An 18557-nucleotide genomic window follows, 5' to 3' on the forward strand; every position below is an offset into this window, starting at 1 on the left:
CTTTTTGTTGCGTTGTAACGGTTCAATTATAAAATCTACAGTCACGATTGTTCAACGGTATTACGATTGTGAAAATCAAAGCCTCGCTCTACAACCCTCTTTGTACTACTGTACGAATATCTGGTTGGCAGTTTCGCAATTTTGAGTTAATCGAACGTTTCACCGATACAAACTTTAATTCGACTTTGCACTAGTTTACGATAGCATTCGAACGCTTGTAGAAATGTTTTACGAATGTATTATGCATGAATGAACTATCATGATCATATTGATAATTTGGATATATAAATATTGATATATTTGAATATAGAAGCTATAAGATATTTAATTAAAAGTATTTATATTATATTAATAAGCCGCGATATTCAATGGGGCTATCTTTATCAGTAATTGTGTGTTCAAACCGTATATTAATTTTTTATTAAATATAGATATATTTGCAGTAAATGTTTCGTAAATGTGTCAGTTGTCAATGAAATTTCAAAATGTACTACTATAACACACAATATATATAAAGTTTTCCCCGGTAAGTGTCCAAATTGCTTTAGTGAGCTATTACGTAATAAAGTAGTTGCGTTCTAACGTCGATGCAAATAGAACGTATGTTACTTTCCGTGCAAACGGAAATCGTAAAATCGATACACACCTCTGACGAATGGTTGAGCCGATACCAAGCGAACCGCAAAGCCGATGTATCCGAAAGTGGGTTCCCTCACCGTGGAATTTCAAGACGATCTTTCTTCATTCTCCTTGCACCAGTACCACACTTTATCTTAAAATATTTCTCAAACGTCCACGGGTATAATATAATTTACACGAGCGGAGCTATCAAAGCCGCTGCGTGGTCCCTATGATTTGTGGTATTCAATTTTATTTTATCTGAAACGCTCGGTCCGGGACGAGACTCTCAAACGGGATATCCTCTTTCCTACTTCCTACAGATGGAATTCTAAATAGTTCACCGCAGGAGGAATTTTGATTTCATGGTATGGTTCACGGCATGAAACGTCGTCAACGAAGGAGGATAGCTGGAGGAGCGAATCGGCATGCGAGGCTTCGTAGGGAAAACCTCTTATACGCTACCGCCCCTTTTCGTTCAGCCTACCGAACAGGCGAGTTCATTTCGGATGGTATAACACGGTTTCTATTCTGATTCTACAAGTACCACCAACGGAATCAATAATGGAATAGATGAAGTGAAACATTCATCGCCGAAAAGTTGGTCGGCTGCGAAAATAGCATATTCTCGCTTTATTGCAACTGATAAAAAATATGAAAGGTACGGAAGGAAGGGATAATGTCGGTTGGCTTGTTTAATCGACGAGTTCGAGTTCCAGTTCGACGGAATTAAATTAATATCCTACTATGATCTTATCAATCATTTCCATCCTTGAGCATTAACCGAACGCTCATCTTTGTTTCATGTAAAAATCGATCGCGAGCCCATCGAAACGCGATGCAAGACGGGTTTGATCTTTCGCAGGAACGCTTTAGTTTCCAGCAGGAACGAGCAATCGAAGTAACGATATTAAATGCTGTACACTCCAGCGGATTGTATTGATTGTTTCGTTATAGTTCGTGTCTGCGTCAATCCTGACGACCTGAATAAAAAGCTCCGAAAAAGAGAGAAATCCCGCGTCAAAGTTTATTTAGACCAAAGTAAATATCGCTCCCGTAGCTTCGAATTACAGCTAAAATTTTCACGCAGTCATCACTGAACACCAACCTCTAACCTTCCTGGAAGATCCAAACGACGTCGATTCGTGTCTGAAAGATTTCATCCGACAAAATTACACCACCAAACTCCGAATAAACCGACGAGCAAAATATCTCCTAAAGACCGGGCCTAAGTGAAATGCGGTAACATTTAACTTCGTAGCTTCCCCCAACCCTTTCGCTAACTAAGCTCCGGAAACGCGACCGCCATTCTGACCCACTAACGAGCCGTAGTTAGAAATAAAGCGTTTATTCACCGCGCTCGGAATCAAAAAGGCGATTCTCCACTTACCGCGATCGTGTCCCCGTTTCTGCAAATTTTCGTAGCGTACTTTGCGTTCCTGGAACGAACCCTCTATTCCGTTGGCTAAGTTTTGACACTATCGGGAGACGTAGGGACTTCTAAACAGTGCCGCGACATCATTTACGAGAAGCTGCGTACACGTGTGTGTACATAGACGTAACTGCATTTACGTTGAATCCTATTTACAGCGGGTAAAATCGCATTGGGGGATCCCATAGTGGAAGTACCTTGGGAATAGCCTCTGCGCAAGCTACACCAGCCTCCCGCCTCTCTGCCGCATACCAACCTCTTCGCCACTTTTCTCTAACGTGGCTGCTGCCGCGCACGAATCTACGCGCCCCGTATGCAAATGCATCGCTAGCATTTTTACGCGAGAACGCTGTACACCGTTCCGCTAAGCACTCTTGCGAGTTTCGACATTTTTATCATCTCTTTCCTGTGCTTCTCCCTTTCGACCTCCTTTCCGTTTTCGTTTCTCTGACATACCTCGCGTTCGCTTTCATTCCCTAATCCCAAACACACACGTGACGCACAGTCTCCCCGAGACACCACGGTAGTTTTATAGTGGCGCGCGTCGGTAATTTCACACGTTTTTGAAAAACGACCGCGTGGACCCGTTCTGAGACCTCAGAACCAGGTCACAAGCAGTATCGTTGTTAACACGTTGCGTCGCCGTTGTGAAAGAAAGAGAAGATTATCTGTATGAACTCGACGAGAACAACGAAAGAGATGAAGGAGGATGAAGGATATTCAAATCAGCCTATCGTTATTTTATCTATTATTTTTCGTACATATAGGGACGCGAAATATGGATGGTGATGTATTGAGAATAATTGAACTTCAAGTATTAGCGATACATAAAGAAATTAATGTAGATATTCTGATACTTTTCAGGTAGAAATTAGATGATAAAAAAAACGAAGGTTAAGCTTAAAATTAAGGAGTAAAAGAAGAACGCATGACTACTCAAGGTTCGAGGCGAATATAATTACATAGTTGACTGAATAGTTTGCTTCGGATAAAAGAAATTGTAAAATAAAAAAAGGAAAAGGATCACTTTTCGACAAACTAAACTAAAACTTCTCACATACGTTATATCTAGTAATTTAGAGAACAGCGATGTCGTATCGGTTTTGCACACTTCATCGTCGTTTCGCGATTTATTCAACCTGATCGACCGTTTGTTCCATTCCCACCTAGTTTGTTGCTGCTTGTGCCGCGAATAGCAGTCGTCATGTGATATTACTAAACATATCATTTATTCACCAAACAGTCAGAATGCACGTACGCGACCTGGCTAGCGACCCCAACGTTCTACACCGTGCACAATAAAGCCGTCGCGGGCTCGGCCCGTGTTTGCGAATAGAATTCAATATGGACACGTGTTCGCAAATATTCGCAAATTCTTTCAAGCCTCTCCTTCCACGGCACCACCGAAAAAACGTTTTCTCTGCCCATGCTGGATTGCAACGTTTGCAGTTGGTCGCGACTCTGACCGCTCTTGATCGATCCTCTTTCATCGGATCGCAATTCTCTTGATTTCATCAGCGTTGTTCGTTCGCGTTGATCGCGTGTCTACGATTAACGAAGCTCGTGTCAATTTCTAAATGCGCCTCGATCTGCGATTGAGTTATACGATCGAGCGTGAATCTACGACTGACTGTGCAATTCCTTACGCAACGTGTTTGTCAAAGACCTTGATTACGTGAGATCTAGAGGCATTTGGAGCCTGCGAGTAAATTAGAGATTGAAATATAACGAGGCTTAGGAATATCGAATCGTGATTAATGGTTATCAGGGAGTAGAAGCTTCTTGAAATTAATCGAGTTAGAGAAATTCAGGTTACTCGAGCTTATGTTCATGCAAATCAGGCGAATGCTGGACTAGCAATAAGTGAATTTCACTTCAGAAGAACTTGTATCTAGTTCACATTGTATGTAAGTAATTCACGTCGTTGAAGATGCATTTCAAGCTTCAAGGAATAGCTGAAAGAACTTTGATTTCGTTTGAAAATTAAAAGAATATATCAAATCAAGTATAACTAACAAGTTAGAAAAGTCAGCTCAAGCTACTTGAATTTAAGCGACTCGACGCAAATATCTAGATATTGCTTTTCAACTATTTAGAATTGTAGATCAATGTTATAAAACCACAACCGTATAGGCAATATGCGTATAACAAAAACGTACATATATATGTATGACTTATTATTCCCAACTATTTTCCGTAACGAAAATTTATCGGAACGACGAGGGCCTCGTTTATATTCTAATAGAAAGACCCGTTATCAAAGATCTTAAACGAAAGTTATTCCGCATATCCTGGGAAAAACAGCGCAGCGTTCCGTTTCATACATACCACTGGCTTGCGTCTACTATGGCCAGGCTAAACTCCAATCTAAATTCCGATGCTTCTAGATCGGAATAGATTTTGCATGTAAGAACGCGAGTCCGTGCGCTGACCGGCCTCCGCTTGCGTTCGACTCCGTTTCCAACGTTGGTTAGCGTCCAAAACGCCACCCTCTTTGCTTCCACCTCTTTCTTCCATCTCTCTGCGTCCTCTCAACCGTCCCCCATTCGCCATTGACGTAGATTAAAAAATTTCTGCGTCGAATTATGAAAAGCTATTTGTCCAGCAATCGTCAGAACCGCTCGTTAATGGATTTCTCGAGCAAGCGTTTCCCTACGTGGAACAACGCGTCCGAGACAAGGACAACGACGACGAAATATGCATCAACCTGTACAGGCTCCTCGTCTTGCGGCAGCGTTTTCATCCCATTCCACCGACCTTTTTCAGCCACTTTAGCCAACTGCAGTAGCAAACCGCCGACAATGCGGAATAGGAATTTCATTCTGCGCGAAATGCCGCGGTCGTTTTTTCCGCGGCCAAGTACCCGCCCCTGTCCTGCATTCGGTCCCACGCCGTGATTACATTCGACTCGGCATGTGTGCAACGAGAGTAAAAGAGAGAAAGTAAAATATAGTAGAGGGAAGAGAGAGAGAATGACGTGAGAGATGGAGGAACGAGGAGAAGGAAATAAGGCCGAAGCAGATACCGAAATTAACTGCACCAAGCAAGATCTCATTACCATTTCGCTGGCGGCTCGTTTCACGACGACCCAGCGCCAGCAACTAGCTGAAATAATCGTGCATTAGCCGAGTTTTCGCCGCGAGGAAACTGCTTCCGCGCGATGCTTTCCTTCGAATCGAGCGCCGACCGACAAGAGGCCCTGAATTGGCTGGCGATTTATCGCACTGCATTATTTAAGCCGCCATTGCCAGCTGCGCTCGCGTTTCTCCAAACGTTCTTTTTTCGTAGTTCGCGTACCTACGACCGCGATGTATGAGTTGTAAATATTAATCAGTCCACTCGACGTCACTATGGAGTATATTCATAGTTCTTTTCTTCAAAGTTTGTCAGTTTTCCTCCTTGCTGTACTATTCTCGTTGGAAACGTGATATTAAATTTCAGGCAATTTTAATTCAATGGCGAAACGTCGTTGGAAAGACACGCTAAAAGTTATATCATTTTTTACAGTAACGAATCGAGGGCATGGAGCAACGCGAATGAACGTCGTAGCTCGTCGCGATCGCTCGTTCGAAAAGTATTTCAGGTAGAAAAGACCTCAAATAGACACCGAGCTACGGATTCGCCTTGAAACGACGTGCCGAACGGAACAGGGAAGTTAAACGAAGCGAATAAAAGAATTAGACCAGGAAAATTGAATTCAGCCGGCTGGAGAGACGGGGATCGAAGTGGTTGAACACACAAAAGCCGGATCCTGAAACGGTAAATGTATCAAGAAGCGTACATCTTTAATCAACTTCGATTCGTTTCGTCGAGCGTTACTTTTATCGTACCTATTCTCCTTTATCAACTACGATAACAAAGCAACGAGTGTCGAATGTACTCTCTACAAATAGGTTCGATACCACTAATATCAGCGTTACATCGACGAGATCGATCGCTCATGAAGACGTTAGACCAACTCCGATTCCTTCTACCTTATTATCATACAGCGCGAAGGAAGCTCGGTTCGTTTGTGTTGTTACCAACGACCCTACAAGATGGAAGGGAAAAGTTAAACCGTGCGAATAAAAGAATTGAACTGTTAGATTAGGAGAGAGGGAGCCAACCAGGAAGAGGGTAAGAAGCGGTACGAAAGGGGTATAAGGGAAAGAAATCGAGCGCTAGGAATCCGGTGTTCGCCTGGTCGCCTAGCTGGTCTGGATGATCATGGTTGTTCTGCTTCTAAGATTATGATCATAACGAAAATCTTCTCGTTCCCATTGGCCGTCAAGTTTCTCCTCCGGCTTTCTCTTTTTCGCTCTACATGAGTCCTGTCGTCCATTCGATCCTTTCTTCTCGCTCTATGTCCCTTCGCTGTTCCCCTCTTTTTTCTTCCCGTGACGTCGCTCTGTGTGTATGAGAGCGTCCGGCGACGGCTGCATCGCATAGAGCATTGCGAGCGGCACGGCATGCATTATGGAACGAGCAGGCAACGATTCTACCGGAAAAATTGCGGACACGCGAGACGAACGCGATCTGCAGCCTGACTACCTACCTACGTAGATATGTACCTAAGCACCGACCTACCACTACTCTCGGTTATCCCGCTCTGTAGTCGCCGGAGAAGATTGCTTTCCTATATTGCATTCACCATCCCATCCCTTTACGCGGATATGCGCACGTTACGGCAGCTTTCCATTTCAGAAGAAACGCACGAGATTTCTGAAACGCGGTTCCTTCGTTGTTAATGTCGAACGGTGCGTGACGCGACAATAAGGAACCACCATTTCGCCGAATTAAATGATTTATCGACAAGGAGCGATAATTTGGATAGAGGTTAGCATTGTGCCGTTTTGATTGGGACAACTTTTGCTTGTCTGGTTCGTTTCGTTTCGATTAGATCACAACTCGTTCGATCAGAGTTCGATTAGACTTTAATAATAAGCAGGAAGCGATGGTATTTTTGATTTCGATTTCGTCGCACCAATTGAATGTTAATAAGTATCGATCACAAAGCAACCGATTTAAACCGCAACGTGTCGTGTATGCAATGAACATTAAACGATCGGCGGTCCAACAATATACATTAATCATAACGAATGGCACGGTCAGTCGACTGTAATCAAACGGTCGAGCGAACAGACATGAATAACTTCTATCGCAGTTATTGCTTTTAAGGTGAATTTAATTAACCTCGCTTAACCGCGTACTTATTTTCCACACTGAGTTCGCATCGTTCTCTTTACGGCGAGTTCCACCGTACCCCCGAGATAAGAGATAAAATCTTTCGTGGACCAGTTAAGAATCTATTATTTCGATATCAGCGAATCTTCAAACCTTCGCGCCAGGCCGCGACTATAATAAATTTTTATCAGTGAGCAGAGTGCACAAGCAAGGTGAAACTACCGTCATTAATCGCGAAGGTTAATCGCAAAAAGAAAAGCGTCTGTCTGCGAGAGGGGCTAACAGAGACGCAGCGCGAATCCGAGTGAATTTGTCGTCGACGGGAAATTCCGCGCGAAGTAGCCTGCAAGCGATGATGGAAACGTGAACGAGGACGATGTGGGCGCGGAAAGCCGTTATAAAAGAAATATTCAACGACAAATGTACAAATGAGGACGAGGCAGGAAGAGGACAGAGTTGAAGCGTTCGCGTGGTTGCTCATGCAACGTTGGCTGTCCCGTTTGCGCGGTGGAAAAGCCACGCGAGAAAAGCGTACAAAGAAAGAAAAAAAGAAACGAACGAACGAGCGTCCATCTCCCTCCGCGTTAGATTATGGCCCTGATGTTATGAAGAACCGAGTAAAGTGACAGCCGCGTAATGCTGATGAAAGGGAGGATAACAGCGTAATCCCCTTGAGTCCGGTTTTCGAAGAGAGTTTTCGTCAACAGATGCGGCAGGATAACGATGTTTTAAATTTAACAGTACTTGAAAATAAACCGTGTACCCGACCCGATCCTCCGAAAATTCTATGCACGTTCTCTTTGTGGCTTTTGTAGAGAAATTAAACCGGTTCACAACGTTTAGTTACGGTGGAAAGTCTCTTCGTCGCATCTACTGTCGCGCAATGTTTGCCTTGTTAGTTTATCGAGCTTTAGACTTTCAGGGACAGGATGATGTTTTCTAACTCGTGTACCGTTTCGACGAAGCGTAGCTGGATATGTCAGCTGAACCTACGTCTTTTACGTTTTACTTGGAAATCGAGGAAGAACTTTCGACCGCCGTTTTCTCTAGCTGTATACGTATGTATGTAGGTACATAGGTTCTTTCTATTCATTTTATCGAACGACGCTCGTATCCATCGTAATTCCCGTTAAGTCTCGTTTGCTTGGATTTGAAAAAGTTATCCGCCCCATCGGACGTATCCTGTAGGATACGAGCTCGAAAAATACTGTTTCGATAAACACAATACATCATGGGCCAGTGACTGAAAATCGTGCAAGATAATCGATCCTCGGAAAAATAAAACGGCAGAGTGTCGTACAAAATGACGAGCACGCGTAATGACAGGCCGCTGGCCTCAGTTGGTAAGATTGATAACTATGCAATGCACCGATCGAAACGAGAAACCCATTACTTATCTTCGGAAGGACTATCATTATGCGAGTTCCCTTGCACACACGGTCCTGGTATTCCAAGTGATCTGTGGAACGCTCGACGTACCGGGATCGGTAGCATAGGAGTAATTAGTTGAAATTATTCCAAGTCAACTTTCGTGGAATGAATGTAATTTTGTTAGAACGCACTCGGTGAAAATGATCGTCTCGCGAAACCATCGTTTTCAATTCAAGATGCGCTATGCATATTTTGCCTCCGTTATTTTGCTGGCGTGTTATACACAAAGTTGTCTGTTGGAACGTCGATAATTTCGAGTATTTAGAGTTTAAGAACGAAAGCTCGCGTACGAAGAAACTCGAGCTACCGTCTGACAACGATCGCGAAGGAAATAACGTGACGCTCTTAAGGACACTTACCTGAAGATGGAGCTGTCCGTTGTTGTCTACCCATCCAATGACCATGTCAGCTCCAACGCTGCCGTCATCCCTCGTGAAACCCAGACCCACGTAGCCGAGAGTCTTCACTTGAATCTCGAACATCACATCCCTCTCGCCAGGCGTCCAAAGAACTAAGAAGTTATTGTCCAGGACGGCACTGTGTTTCCACTCGACGGAGAGGACGCCGTTGACGAAGAGGAGGAGACACGTCGCGATTACGGCCTTCATCTTTTACGACCGATGCGCCTCAGAACATCTGTAATCAAATAAAAAAATGCCCTATCGTTAACCGTGCGCCTTTCATTAAATTTTACAACATCCGAAAATTCTTGCAAATGTAAATACAACATAATTTGTTGTTATTGCGAGACAGGAAGTCTTTAGGCAAAGAGATTATTACGTTCAAGAGATATCTTCCCCGGGTTAACGGGTTAAATACAAAACGAAATATTCAGGTTTTCATACATTTACGTAAAGCATCTCACACATTCCATCGTTATAACCTGCCAATGTGCGAGGTAACAAACTCCATTCTTCAGCTTCCGCTACGTCTCGCAACCCCGTAATTACAAGTGCTTCGAGTCCTTACGCGGAAAAGCGCTCGCCGCTAAAACGACGTAGTCGCGTTTCTTTCTCGCCGCTCGTTAATCATCGCCATTTCTGCACGACCTAACAAAGTAGCGGAGGAGCGTTGCGCGTATCGATGCCTCTCGTCCTATCGACATCGAGCGAAAGGGCCCGTAACTCGTATTTCCACGCCAGCGTTCGATCGTTAGCCTGCTATTTAGGCGTTTTACGCGGTCGTAGACGGCTCGGGTATATTTTCCTTCAATATTTTAAGAGCAGTGGCTCGCCATTAGCCGCGTAACCGACACACGGACCAAGCCGCTTGGTCCTAAAGCGTAAACGACTCAAAGCCACATATAACAGTTGGCCACCGGTGCCGCTCGATTCCTCCTATTTCGCATGCGACCCGCTTTATCGCGTTTAAGTGCGCCTCCGTGTGTACGTTCGTCCCGGTATTTTCACTCGTTTCTCACGTAAAATCGTATTAGCCTCTTTAGCCCTCGACGTCCCTCGAAACACGCTCCGCCACTTGGCCTCGATGAAGATGCGCCCCCGTTACGAAAGACGACGACAACAACGCGAGCTACGGTGGGAAAATTTCTGGCTGGTGTAGTTAAAAGGACTCCACGTAGCCGGAGCGAGAGACAACCAGATTGATTTATTTCGTCAATGATCCTAATAGGATCCTAACTCCTAATACGTGCTCACGTTAAACTGCAAGATTAATCGTCGACTCGATTCGCGAACTATGATTGATGTCGACCTTAATTCGCGATGAAAGCGACTAGACTTATCAAGAATCAAAACCGATATCACCAGTGTTATTCTTGCGTCGATTTGCGAGCTCTCGGGCATTGATCTAGCTAGCTATCAATTTCACTTTATTGCCGCCACAAAGAGTACTCGTATAGATGGAGATAGGTATATAACGTAATTAACGTCGCGGAATGGATGAATGGTAAACGCGCGGACAAAGAAAGAGTTTCTCGCGTACGATCGAACGAGGGAAAACGGAACGAGGTGGAACGGGGCCACGAGAGCTCGTCGATGCGCCATTTGCGCACCGCGTTCGCGGCAATCAAGCAAGACGAGCGCGGCAGTGAATTCGCCCGACGAAAGAAAAAGTCTATTCGTGACCGCATGGATTAAGCGAACGGCGTACACGTTCACCCGTGCACGGAACTGCGCATCGCGAGCACGAATGAGCAAAAACGAAAACGACAGTGAAGGAAGCAGCAAAAGAAGAGCCGGCAGCAAAGATAGTGCCGGTATGAAAAATAGAAAAAATTCCTAACCATCGTCCATAATAGTGACGATGAAAAAACACGAGCAAAACCCAGCGTAAAGGAAATCGAATTGATTCCATTGTCGATTAAAAATTCAATGGGTACGCGTGTATGCAGGTGAATGGTCGACGATGGTTTTTGGCGAATCGTCGCTAGAAACGGCTGGCCGATTCGGAAAGGGGTGGAAAAACAGATGGCCGGCCGACGAAATCTCTTTTGTTCGAGCTTGGTGTGCAAACATCCGCTGGTAAATCAGCAGGACACTGTCAAGAGAACTGTCAATTCGAAAGCAATCGAATCGATTAATAGTAACAATCGCGTGACGCTTGAACGGACCGATGGAAATCAGGGGGACGCGAACGACGCAGTTACCAAGTGTCAGACGAGTGGGCTCCGCTCCATTGAACTATTCGTTTCTGTGCACGCGGTCGGGAAAAGCGGAGAATTAAGCGTTTCACAGAGATCACCGAATCGGTGGAACACACGAATGATTTTGCGCGCGTCTCTCGCTGTCCCGTTTGTCTGGAAAACACGCGTGATGCGAGCCACTGGTCGCTCGCACCGCTTCGACCACGTGTTCCGCGCAATTTCAGGCACCGCGGTCGTCCTGCGAATCTGCGACCGATCGTTTTAATTAACGACGCAACAGTGGCTGTAACGCATGCCCGTTCAAGTAACGTAGACACGCACGATGTCGAGCCGGTAATTTTCCGCGTTGTGATCAGAATCGATAGCCGTTCTCTCCTCTCTTACGTGTCTGATTCACGATAATGTTTTTTTTTTTTACCGTCCGTTAAAATCTAACGGACGCAATCCTGACGGTACTATCTCCGAGTCGTTAGGGCGAATTCAAAATAATTCGACCCCCTATCGGTTTACGGTAATTTGGAAGTTCGAACGAGGTAGAGAAATCGTACGATTTTTCACGTGATAATCGTAATTCGAATCGCGCCGTTTGCATTTTCATATTTTTCCAAATATTCCATTACGCGATAGGTAAATCTTTAATTGGATAACATTAAACGATTGAAACACGTATTTCTCCGATGCGTTTTGTAACGAAATCGAATCGATCGTTTCACGCCGATTATGTACCGAGGCTTGATTGCTCGGGATTAAAGTGAAATTTGACTTTTATAATTTACAAAATCTGGATTTAAACGCTTTATGCATCGTTTTATTTTCGCGAACACGAAAAATATACGTAGAATGCGCGTGCTATTTTAACAAAATGAGAACGCAATATTTATTATGGCACTATGTGATCGATAATATCATTTCTGCTTGTTCTCGATGAGTGCAACGCGAAACAAAATATCTGAAAATGTGAATTCTCGGTTTGAAAACAACGGTATCGTCGACCTGAAACTAGGTCAAGCAACGAAGTAATTTGCGAGGATTGTACACGGTCTCCTAAAACATAATCGTTTCGGGCGCTACACACGGCGTCGAGAAACATTGATCTCAAGGCCCGAGACCTCTAATAAGGTCATACAAATAGTCAAAGTTCGTCCCATAATGAAACTACGCCGCGGAAACTGTGCGGAGTTTCGGGCGCTCGTCAACCGGTTTGCTTCGTGACCATCCAATTCTTCATAATTGCTTCTTTAACAACTGAACACATTCCAAGCGCAAAGCTTGCCACGAACAATACAAATCCATTAACCAAATTGGCAAACAAATACATGTAATTCACTTTTATTCGTGTTCTTTGCCTTCGATGGGAAAAGAACACAGAGAGTTTTCATTCGCAGAAAAACATCGATCCATCGAATCGTTGGGTTCGCGATAGAGGCAAATGATTGCAATTTATCAAAAACGAGATCAACCGTGACAGGGACAGGTTGATCTGCGATCTCGAACGTCGCAACCTGTTTTCGTGGAGAAGCTAACGCAAATAGGAAAGCAGATAACGCGCGTTAGGTCAAACCGTTATCCGATTCCTCGAACCGATGCGACGACCAATAGATACACCGAATTTGCGGATCGCTCGACTATACGGTTCCGTGTACGACGCGACGCGACGATTGGTCCCGGTGATCGGTTCGCGCCCATCGCCCCATCAGGAATTCTCGCTGATGCATGCAGCATGCACAACGTGAGTTCGTCGATTTTACGGTGCTAGTAGAGCAACCGCCAATCTGAAAACGATCGATTCAATTAACAGTAACAGCGGTGTAATGTGCGCCGGATGTGAGGTGATGCATCGGCAGGAGCAGCTGTCGCGCGGCAACTCGAATCGCTCGACCATACGGAGAAGCGTCAACTCAAATTGAGAGGACAGTCGAGGTCCGCGAAACGAAAAGGATGACAGGAGGGGATGAGGTTGGCATATAGAGGAGGGTAGTTGAAGAAGAGTAAAGTGAGAGAGACAGACAGAGAGAGAGACAGACAGACAGAGAGACAGAGACAGAGACAGAGACAGAGACAAAAACAAAAACAAAAACAAAAACAAAAACAAAAACAAAAACAAAAACAAAAACAAAAACAAAAACAAAAACAAAAACAAAAACAAAGACAAAGACAAAGACAAAGACAAAGACAAAGACAAAGACAAAGACAAAGACAAAGACAAAGACAAAGACAAAGACAAAAACAAAGACAAAGACAAAGACAAAAACAAAGACAAAAACAAAGACAAAGACAAAAACAAAGACAAAAACAAAGACAAAAACAAAGACAAAGACAAAGACAAAAACAAAAACAAAGACAGAGACAGAGACAGAGACAGAGACAGACAAAGATAGACAGAGACAGAAACAGAAACAGAAACAGAGACGGAGACAGAGACAGAGGGACAGAGACAGAGACAGAGGGACAGAGACAGAGACAGAGGGACAGAGAGAGAATGATGACAAAGAGAACGCGTGTGGTATGCGAGCAAGAGTGCGAGGGTGAACGATAGGGCAGGAGAGGAAAGGGTGGTGTGAAGGGAATGGAGCCAGGTCGGAGGTGAGCCTAGCTAACACACGACTACCACGGACGGGTTTGATTTGCGGCGTGTCGTTCAGTCGATTGCTCTCAAATTGCGTCCAGCGCCAGTGGCATCAACCTGGAACGTAGCCCCAATACATTGACGCCTCCGAACGAGGCCTGAGAGAGGCCCTGGCTGCCGGCTTTTCCATCGATGTACGCGCTCGCGCAACCGCCTATTCTCATCCCTTTTCGCGCCCTACAAAACTATCCATCGCTCTGCCCCTTTCCACCTTGAAACTCTTCACCTTCTCCCACCGATTTCCGCTGTTTTGTGTCCTGTACGAATCTGGTCACCCACCACTTCGCTGTTCAACTACTTTTAAAGTTAAATAAATCGTGAAGTGACGATGCTAAAGCGGCGAAATCGAAATACCAAGATGGTTGTGTGCTTATTGCAGAGTATGAATGCGATCGCAGAATAAACAGAAGCGACACGCTGCGTCGCGGAGATGTTGTTTGAGAAAGAAATGATTGGTGGCATGTGAAACGAAATTATCGATAGTTCTCCTTTCTTTTTTTATTTTCATTTGTCTAGCTTGTTCTCTATGCGCGCGATGCATGTTATATAGGTAACACTAAATTGAAATAAACACAGCAGAAAGTATTCACAATACAGATGTTAGCAGGTATTTGATAGTTTCGAATAGAATCTAGTTGACTGGCGGAATTACATCTTTTCCATCGATTGGCAATTATAAATAGAGGAAATGGTTAACTGAAAGTTTGCGTTCTACCGATTTTTATAGTCGGTTATTAAAGCTCTGGGAAGCTCGACGAAAAGAGGGACAAGAGGGCAGAAAAAGAAGATATCTTGTATCGGTACTGTCGGGTTTGCTTGAAAAATCTGACGTGTACGCTAAAGAGCAAGCTGAAATGTAATTTCTGTAGATGACACCGGAGATAAACGTGACGTGGAATATTATAAAGCTGTTCCTGTTCACTTTTAATTCCCATCCGAATTCCGGTGTTATCGGAAGTAATGGCTAAAAACAGCATAGAACCAGTCGTACATCGGTCGATGACGAAACCGAAAGTCCTGTTACGAACTTCTCCAGCTTAAAGACTTTTTAAACGAACGACGAACCAATATGCTGTCGTTGGAACTGAGACAACCGACCAATTCATCCATCAACTTCTTTCCACGGAAAAAAAATGAAGCCCGGGACAGAGAGGAAAAAAGAGAAATCATATACCTGCTGACGGTGTAGGGTCGGGACACGCCAATTAACGTCCGTAAAATCATTAGATGTCGCCTAAAGACGCCCATACACGTTCCTCAGCTACCTCTTCTATCATAGGATCGGGTACCAGGTCTAAACGTTTCAACGTTTAAAGGTTGCTGACGCGAGGGATTCTCGACCACGCATATACAAGAATAGATTAATGGAACTTGAGCTCGTGGTATGTTTCTCCTCGTCGTTCCAAATTTACTAATAGGTGTTCAGAATTCTTAGTAAATGAGTAACGTTGGAGTTTATCGAAAATCAACCTAATGAATTCAACTTCACTAATGATTAATTGAAAATTAATATTTAATCTTCAAGAATTCAATAATCTATTTCCACATAAAATTTAAAATATCGTAATGTTCCTTCACATTTGAATTATTTGAATTATTAATTGAATTAATTCGAATTAGTATGAATTAAAGGATGACGAACACCGAATCGTATACGTTAATGAACAAAGATATCATTTTGTGTCGCGTAACGATACGCAAAGATTTCCTTTCTTTTTTTATTGTCCAGAGTAGTTCTTTTTTATCGCAGAACGGCGATCTGCACGCGTGCGCGGCACGTTTCATCGTGAAACCGAGACCGCACGGTTTGTAATCTGCACAGGTTTGCCGCAGCAAGTCAAGCTGGCGTTAACGGTGAAACGTTGTATCAGGCTTCGTTAAAAAGTAAGAGTTATTTGCATAGCCGCGAACTGGTGCGTGGTAGGACGCTCGGCGTCGCGTTTATTCATTCAACGGTCGCTGATCGCAGGACACGTAACCGTGTCGAAAAACACGCGAGATCGATGCAAAGTAACGTGAACGATACTTTGCATCACGATAAAGAATGGGATCGAGTAAATCGCGGCGCGCTATGGTTCTGGTTTCTATACCCGCGTGATTATCGACGGAATTTAATTCAAAACTTTTAACTTTGCTACGCCAGTAACTATTTAGCCTGAAAACTACATATAACGTTACACGCGCACCCCGCGAAATATCGTAAGCACATCGGCCAATGAAATTGTACACCAGGTGCAACGACGATGATTTATTGCCAATGCGATCTACTAATATCTGTAATTAAATACAAACGAATAGAGCTATAAAGATAAATTAGTGGCGAACCGAATGGAATTTGGATGTACACAAGCCGGAAAATGATCACGTGTCCATCCTCTACTCTTATATTAAAAAAAGACTAAACGACCCGCGTCACGAGTCACGTCAAAACGTTTAAGAAAACGAAAGATCATCACGGTTCGAAACTTGCACGATGATTGATTAATAATACGTCGTTGGAAAACGATAGGAACAGAGAAAATATGTTACAGCTGCGAATGCTATCCAAGAGGTACTCGAGAGCTAGAAAGCCGATAAGAGGATTCTTGGGTTGGTGAGTCTAGCAGCAGAAACGTTACTTTAAGCCCGCGACCCACTTTTCTCGCAGTTTTCCATTTTAAAAATGACCGAACCGTATAACTTCTTCGTGAAATCGCGATATTCATAATGTACTGAGTGTAAAGTTCGCCCGTCGGTGAGGCGAAGGCAAACGGACCAAGAATCGCGACGCTGCTACCTTTCCGACACGCCTTCGAAAAAGGGATGGAGAGTGCTTCGACGCGCGAAAAGATAAACTTTCCAGGTTGAGAGTAACTCGAGGAAAGAAGAAGAGGGGCGGAGAGAGAAAGAGGGAAAGGGAGAGAGAGAGAAAGAGAGAGATTTCCAAGGACCGGATAAGAAGATGCACGGGACAACGTGGTTGTGAAAAGAGAAAAAGAAAGAAAGAGTAAGAGAGATAAGAACGACGGAAGAACCGACTTTCCAAGTAGTGGAACGGGGAGAACGCAATTGCATCGATGCAACTGTAGTCCCCATAGATCATTCGCTTCCTGTGTTCGAGGGCTGGCGTTGTTTCTCACCGAAGCTCGTTCATCTTTGCGGAGAAAAGCTATACGCGTGACGGACGAACGGAAGGAGAACGCTTTAGCGACTCGAGTTGCGTTGTTTTACACGTTAACAATGAGGAGGAAAACTACAACTGGAACACGCTAGATGAGTAAAGGAGAAAGCAATTAATTTTAAACGCAAAACCGTACGCAGACGTCGCGAGTCACGTACGCCAATGCCGTGATATTTTTATTTTCGCGAGTTCGCCCTGGCAACTTGCTTTTCGTGCAGCAGCGTTAAACGTTACAGCCACAGCCGCGTCTTGCATTAATTCTGACGCGAAGTTTGCAGTCGTCTTGCAAACGCGAAATTAATTTTCCTCTGTACGGGAGCCGTGCGCGCGTGTGTCAACCACGACAGGACGCGAAACCGGCGAGAAATGAAGGAAAAAGGAGTAAAGAATTGCAAAAATGAAAACACGACGATGTTTTTTCGCAGATGTCCTTTGTCCTGCGAAACGGAAGATCGTCCTGTAGATGCGTTTTTTTCACCCGCGAGCAACCTCTAGCTCCCTTTAGCTCGTCTAATTGCGGAGCTTGCCCAATTAACTTTAAAAAAATGACGTGGTCGTCGATCCTGGTGGCGCTAATTAACGCTTGCTTGTCAAAAGTGCCCCTCTACCGGCCAACCTCGTCCCAGCAAACTCAACGACTTTCCCACGAGCCGGTTTACCGCGCCACGCCGCGTCGTTTCGCGTCCGCTCAGGGGATTTAATTACATTTCTATGGACCCAGGGCAAATGAGGGAGTAATAGGCGGAGGATTCCGGCTGCCACTGAGAACGAGAGAGTCTTCGAGCCTCGAGAACTCGACCACAGCATGCTCTAACCTCGACTCAACCTGACTCGAGTCGAGCCGGGTCGACTCTTTGCCTCTGCCTCGCAGAAGTGCCGGCGTATGCATAATAGGTGATTTAGCTCGCGGAGCACCATAAGGGTAATCCAACTCTTAACCACGTAGGATCAGCAGGAGAGGAGGACAAAGAGAGAAGAGCAAGAGGAGCGAAGATGAGAACCGGAGAGAAGATAAAATAGAGGAACGAACGCAAGAGGAGGGAGGTAGTAAAGTGGATCGAAGTAAGCGGAAAAGAAAGGTCGACGCCACCGTTGGATCCGCCAACGTGCATCGTTGTACCGGATGCTAGGCTACGAAGGAGATTTCATACGCGTTGTTCCACGGTAAGACGCGTGTCTCAGCCCGTACGTAACCGTTGCCAGTCACACGCGACCACGAGGTATCGTGGCGCGAAGAAACCAACCCGATAGATCGAGTTCGAAAATGTACGAGTTGTATAAAACGCACATATAAAATACATCGTGTTCAGAATACATAATATATTGGTGGAAACGAAGAGGTGGGGTTAAAGAAGTCGAAAGGGGACAGGATAGAGGGGTCAAGATAATATATAACCGTCGCTTCGTAACGCAACCGTAAATATATTATGAGATAAGTCTCCGAACGCGTTATCCTTTTAAAGCGAGGTTGCGCTGGCACCGGCGGGATACCCATGGCGGAAGCGATGATGGCAGCCACGAACGT

At 44.6% G+C, this 18557-nt stretch overlaps 1 protein-coding gene across 2 annotated transcripts in view; it reads right to left on the reverse strand.

The window, feature by feature from the left end:
* Olf413 (DBH like monooxygenase olf413) overlaps positions 1-18557 on the reverse strand; it is a 171396-nt gene that overhangs the window by 81074 nt on the left and 71765 nt on the right. For both annotated transcript variants that reach the window (XR_011799897.1, XM_072003242.1), the window contains exon 2: positions 9004-9280. Coding sequence is in view for 1 of the 2 variants with exons in the window: in XM_072003242.1 (XP_071859343.1) it covers positions 9004-9252 (249 nt within the window). In the remaining variant the exon portion in view is untranslated. The remainder of the gene's footprint in view (positions 1-9003; positions 9281-18557) is intronic.

The sequence above is a fragment of the Bombus fervidus genome, chromosome 1, assembly GCF_041682495.2.
Source record: "Bombus fervidus isolate BK054 chromosome 1, iyBomFerv1, whole genome shotgun sequence".
NCBI classification, from domain to species: Eukaryota; Metazoa; Arthropoda; class Insecta; order Hymenoptera; family Apidae; genus Bombus; species Bombus fervidus.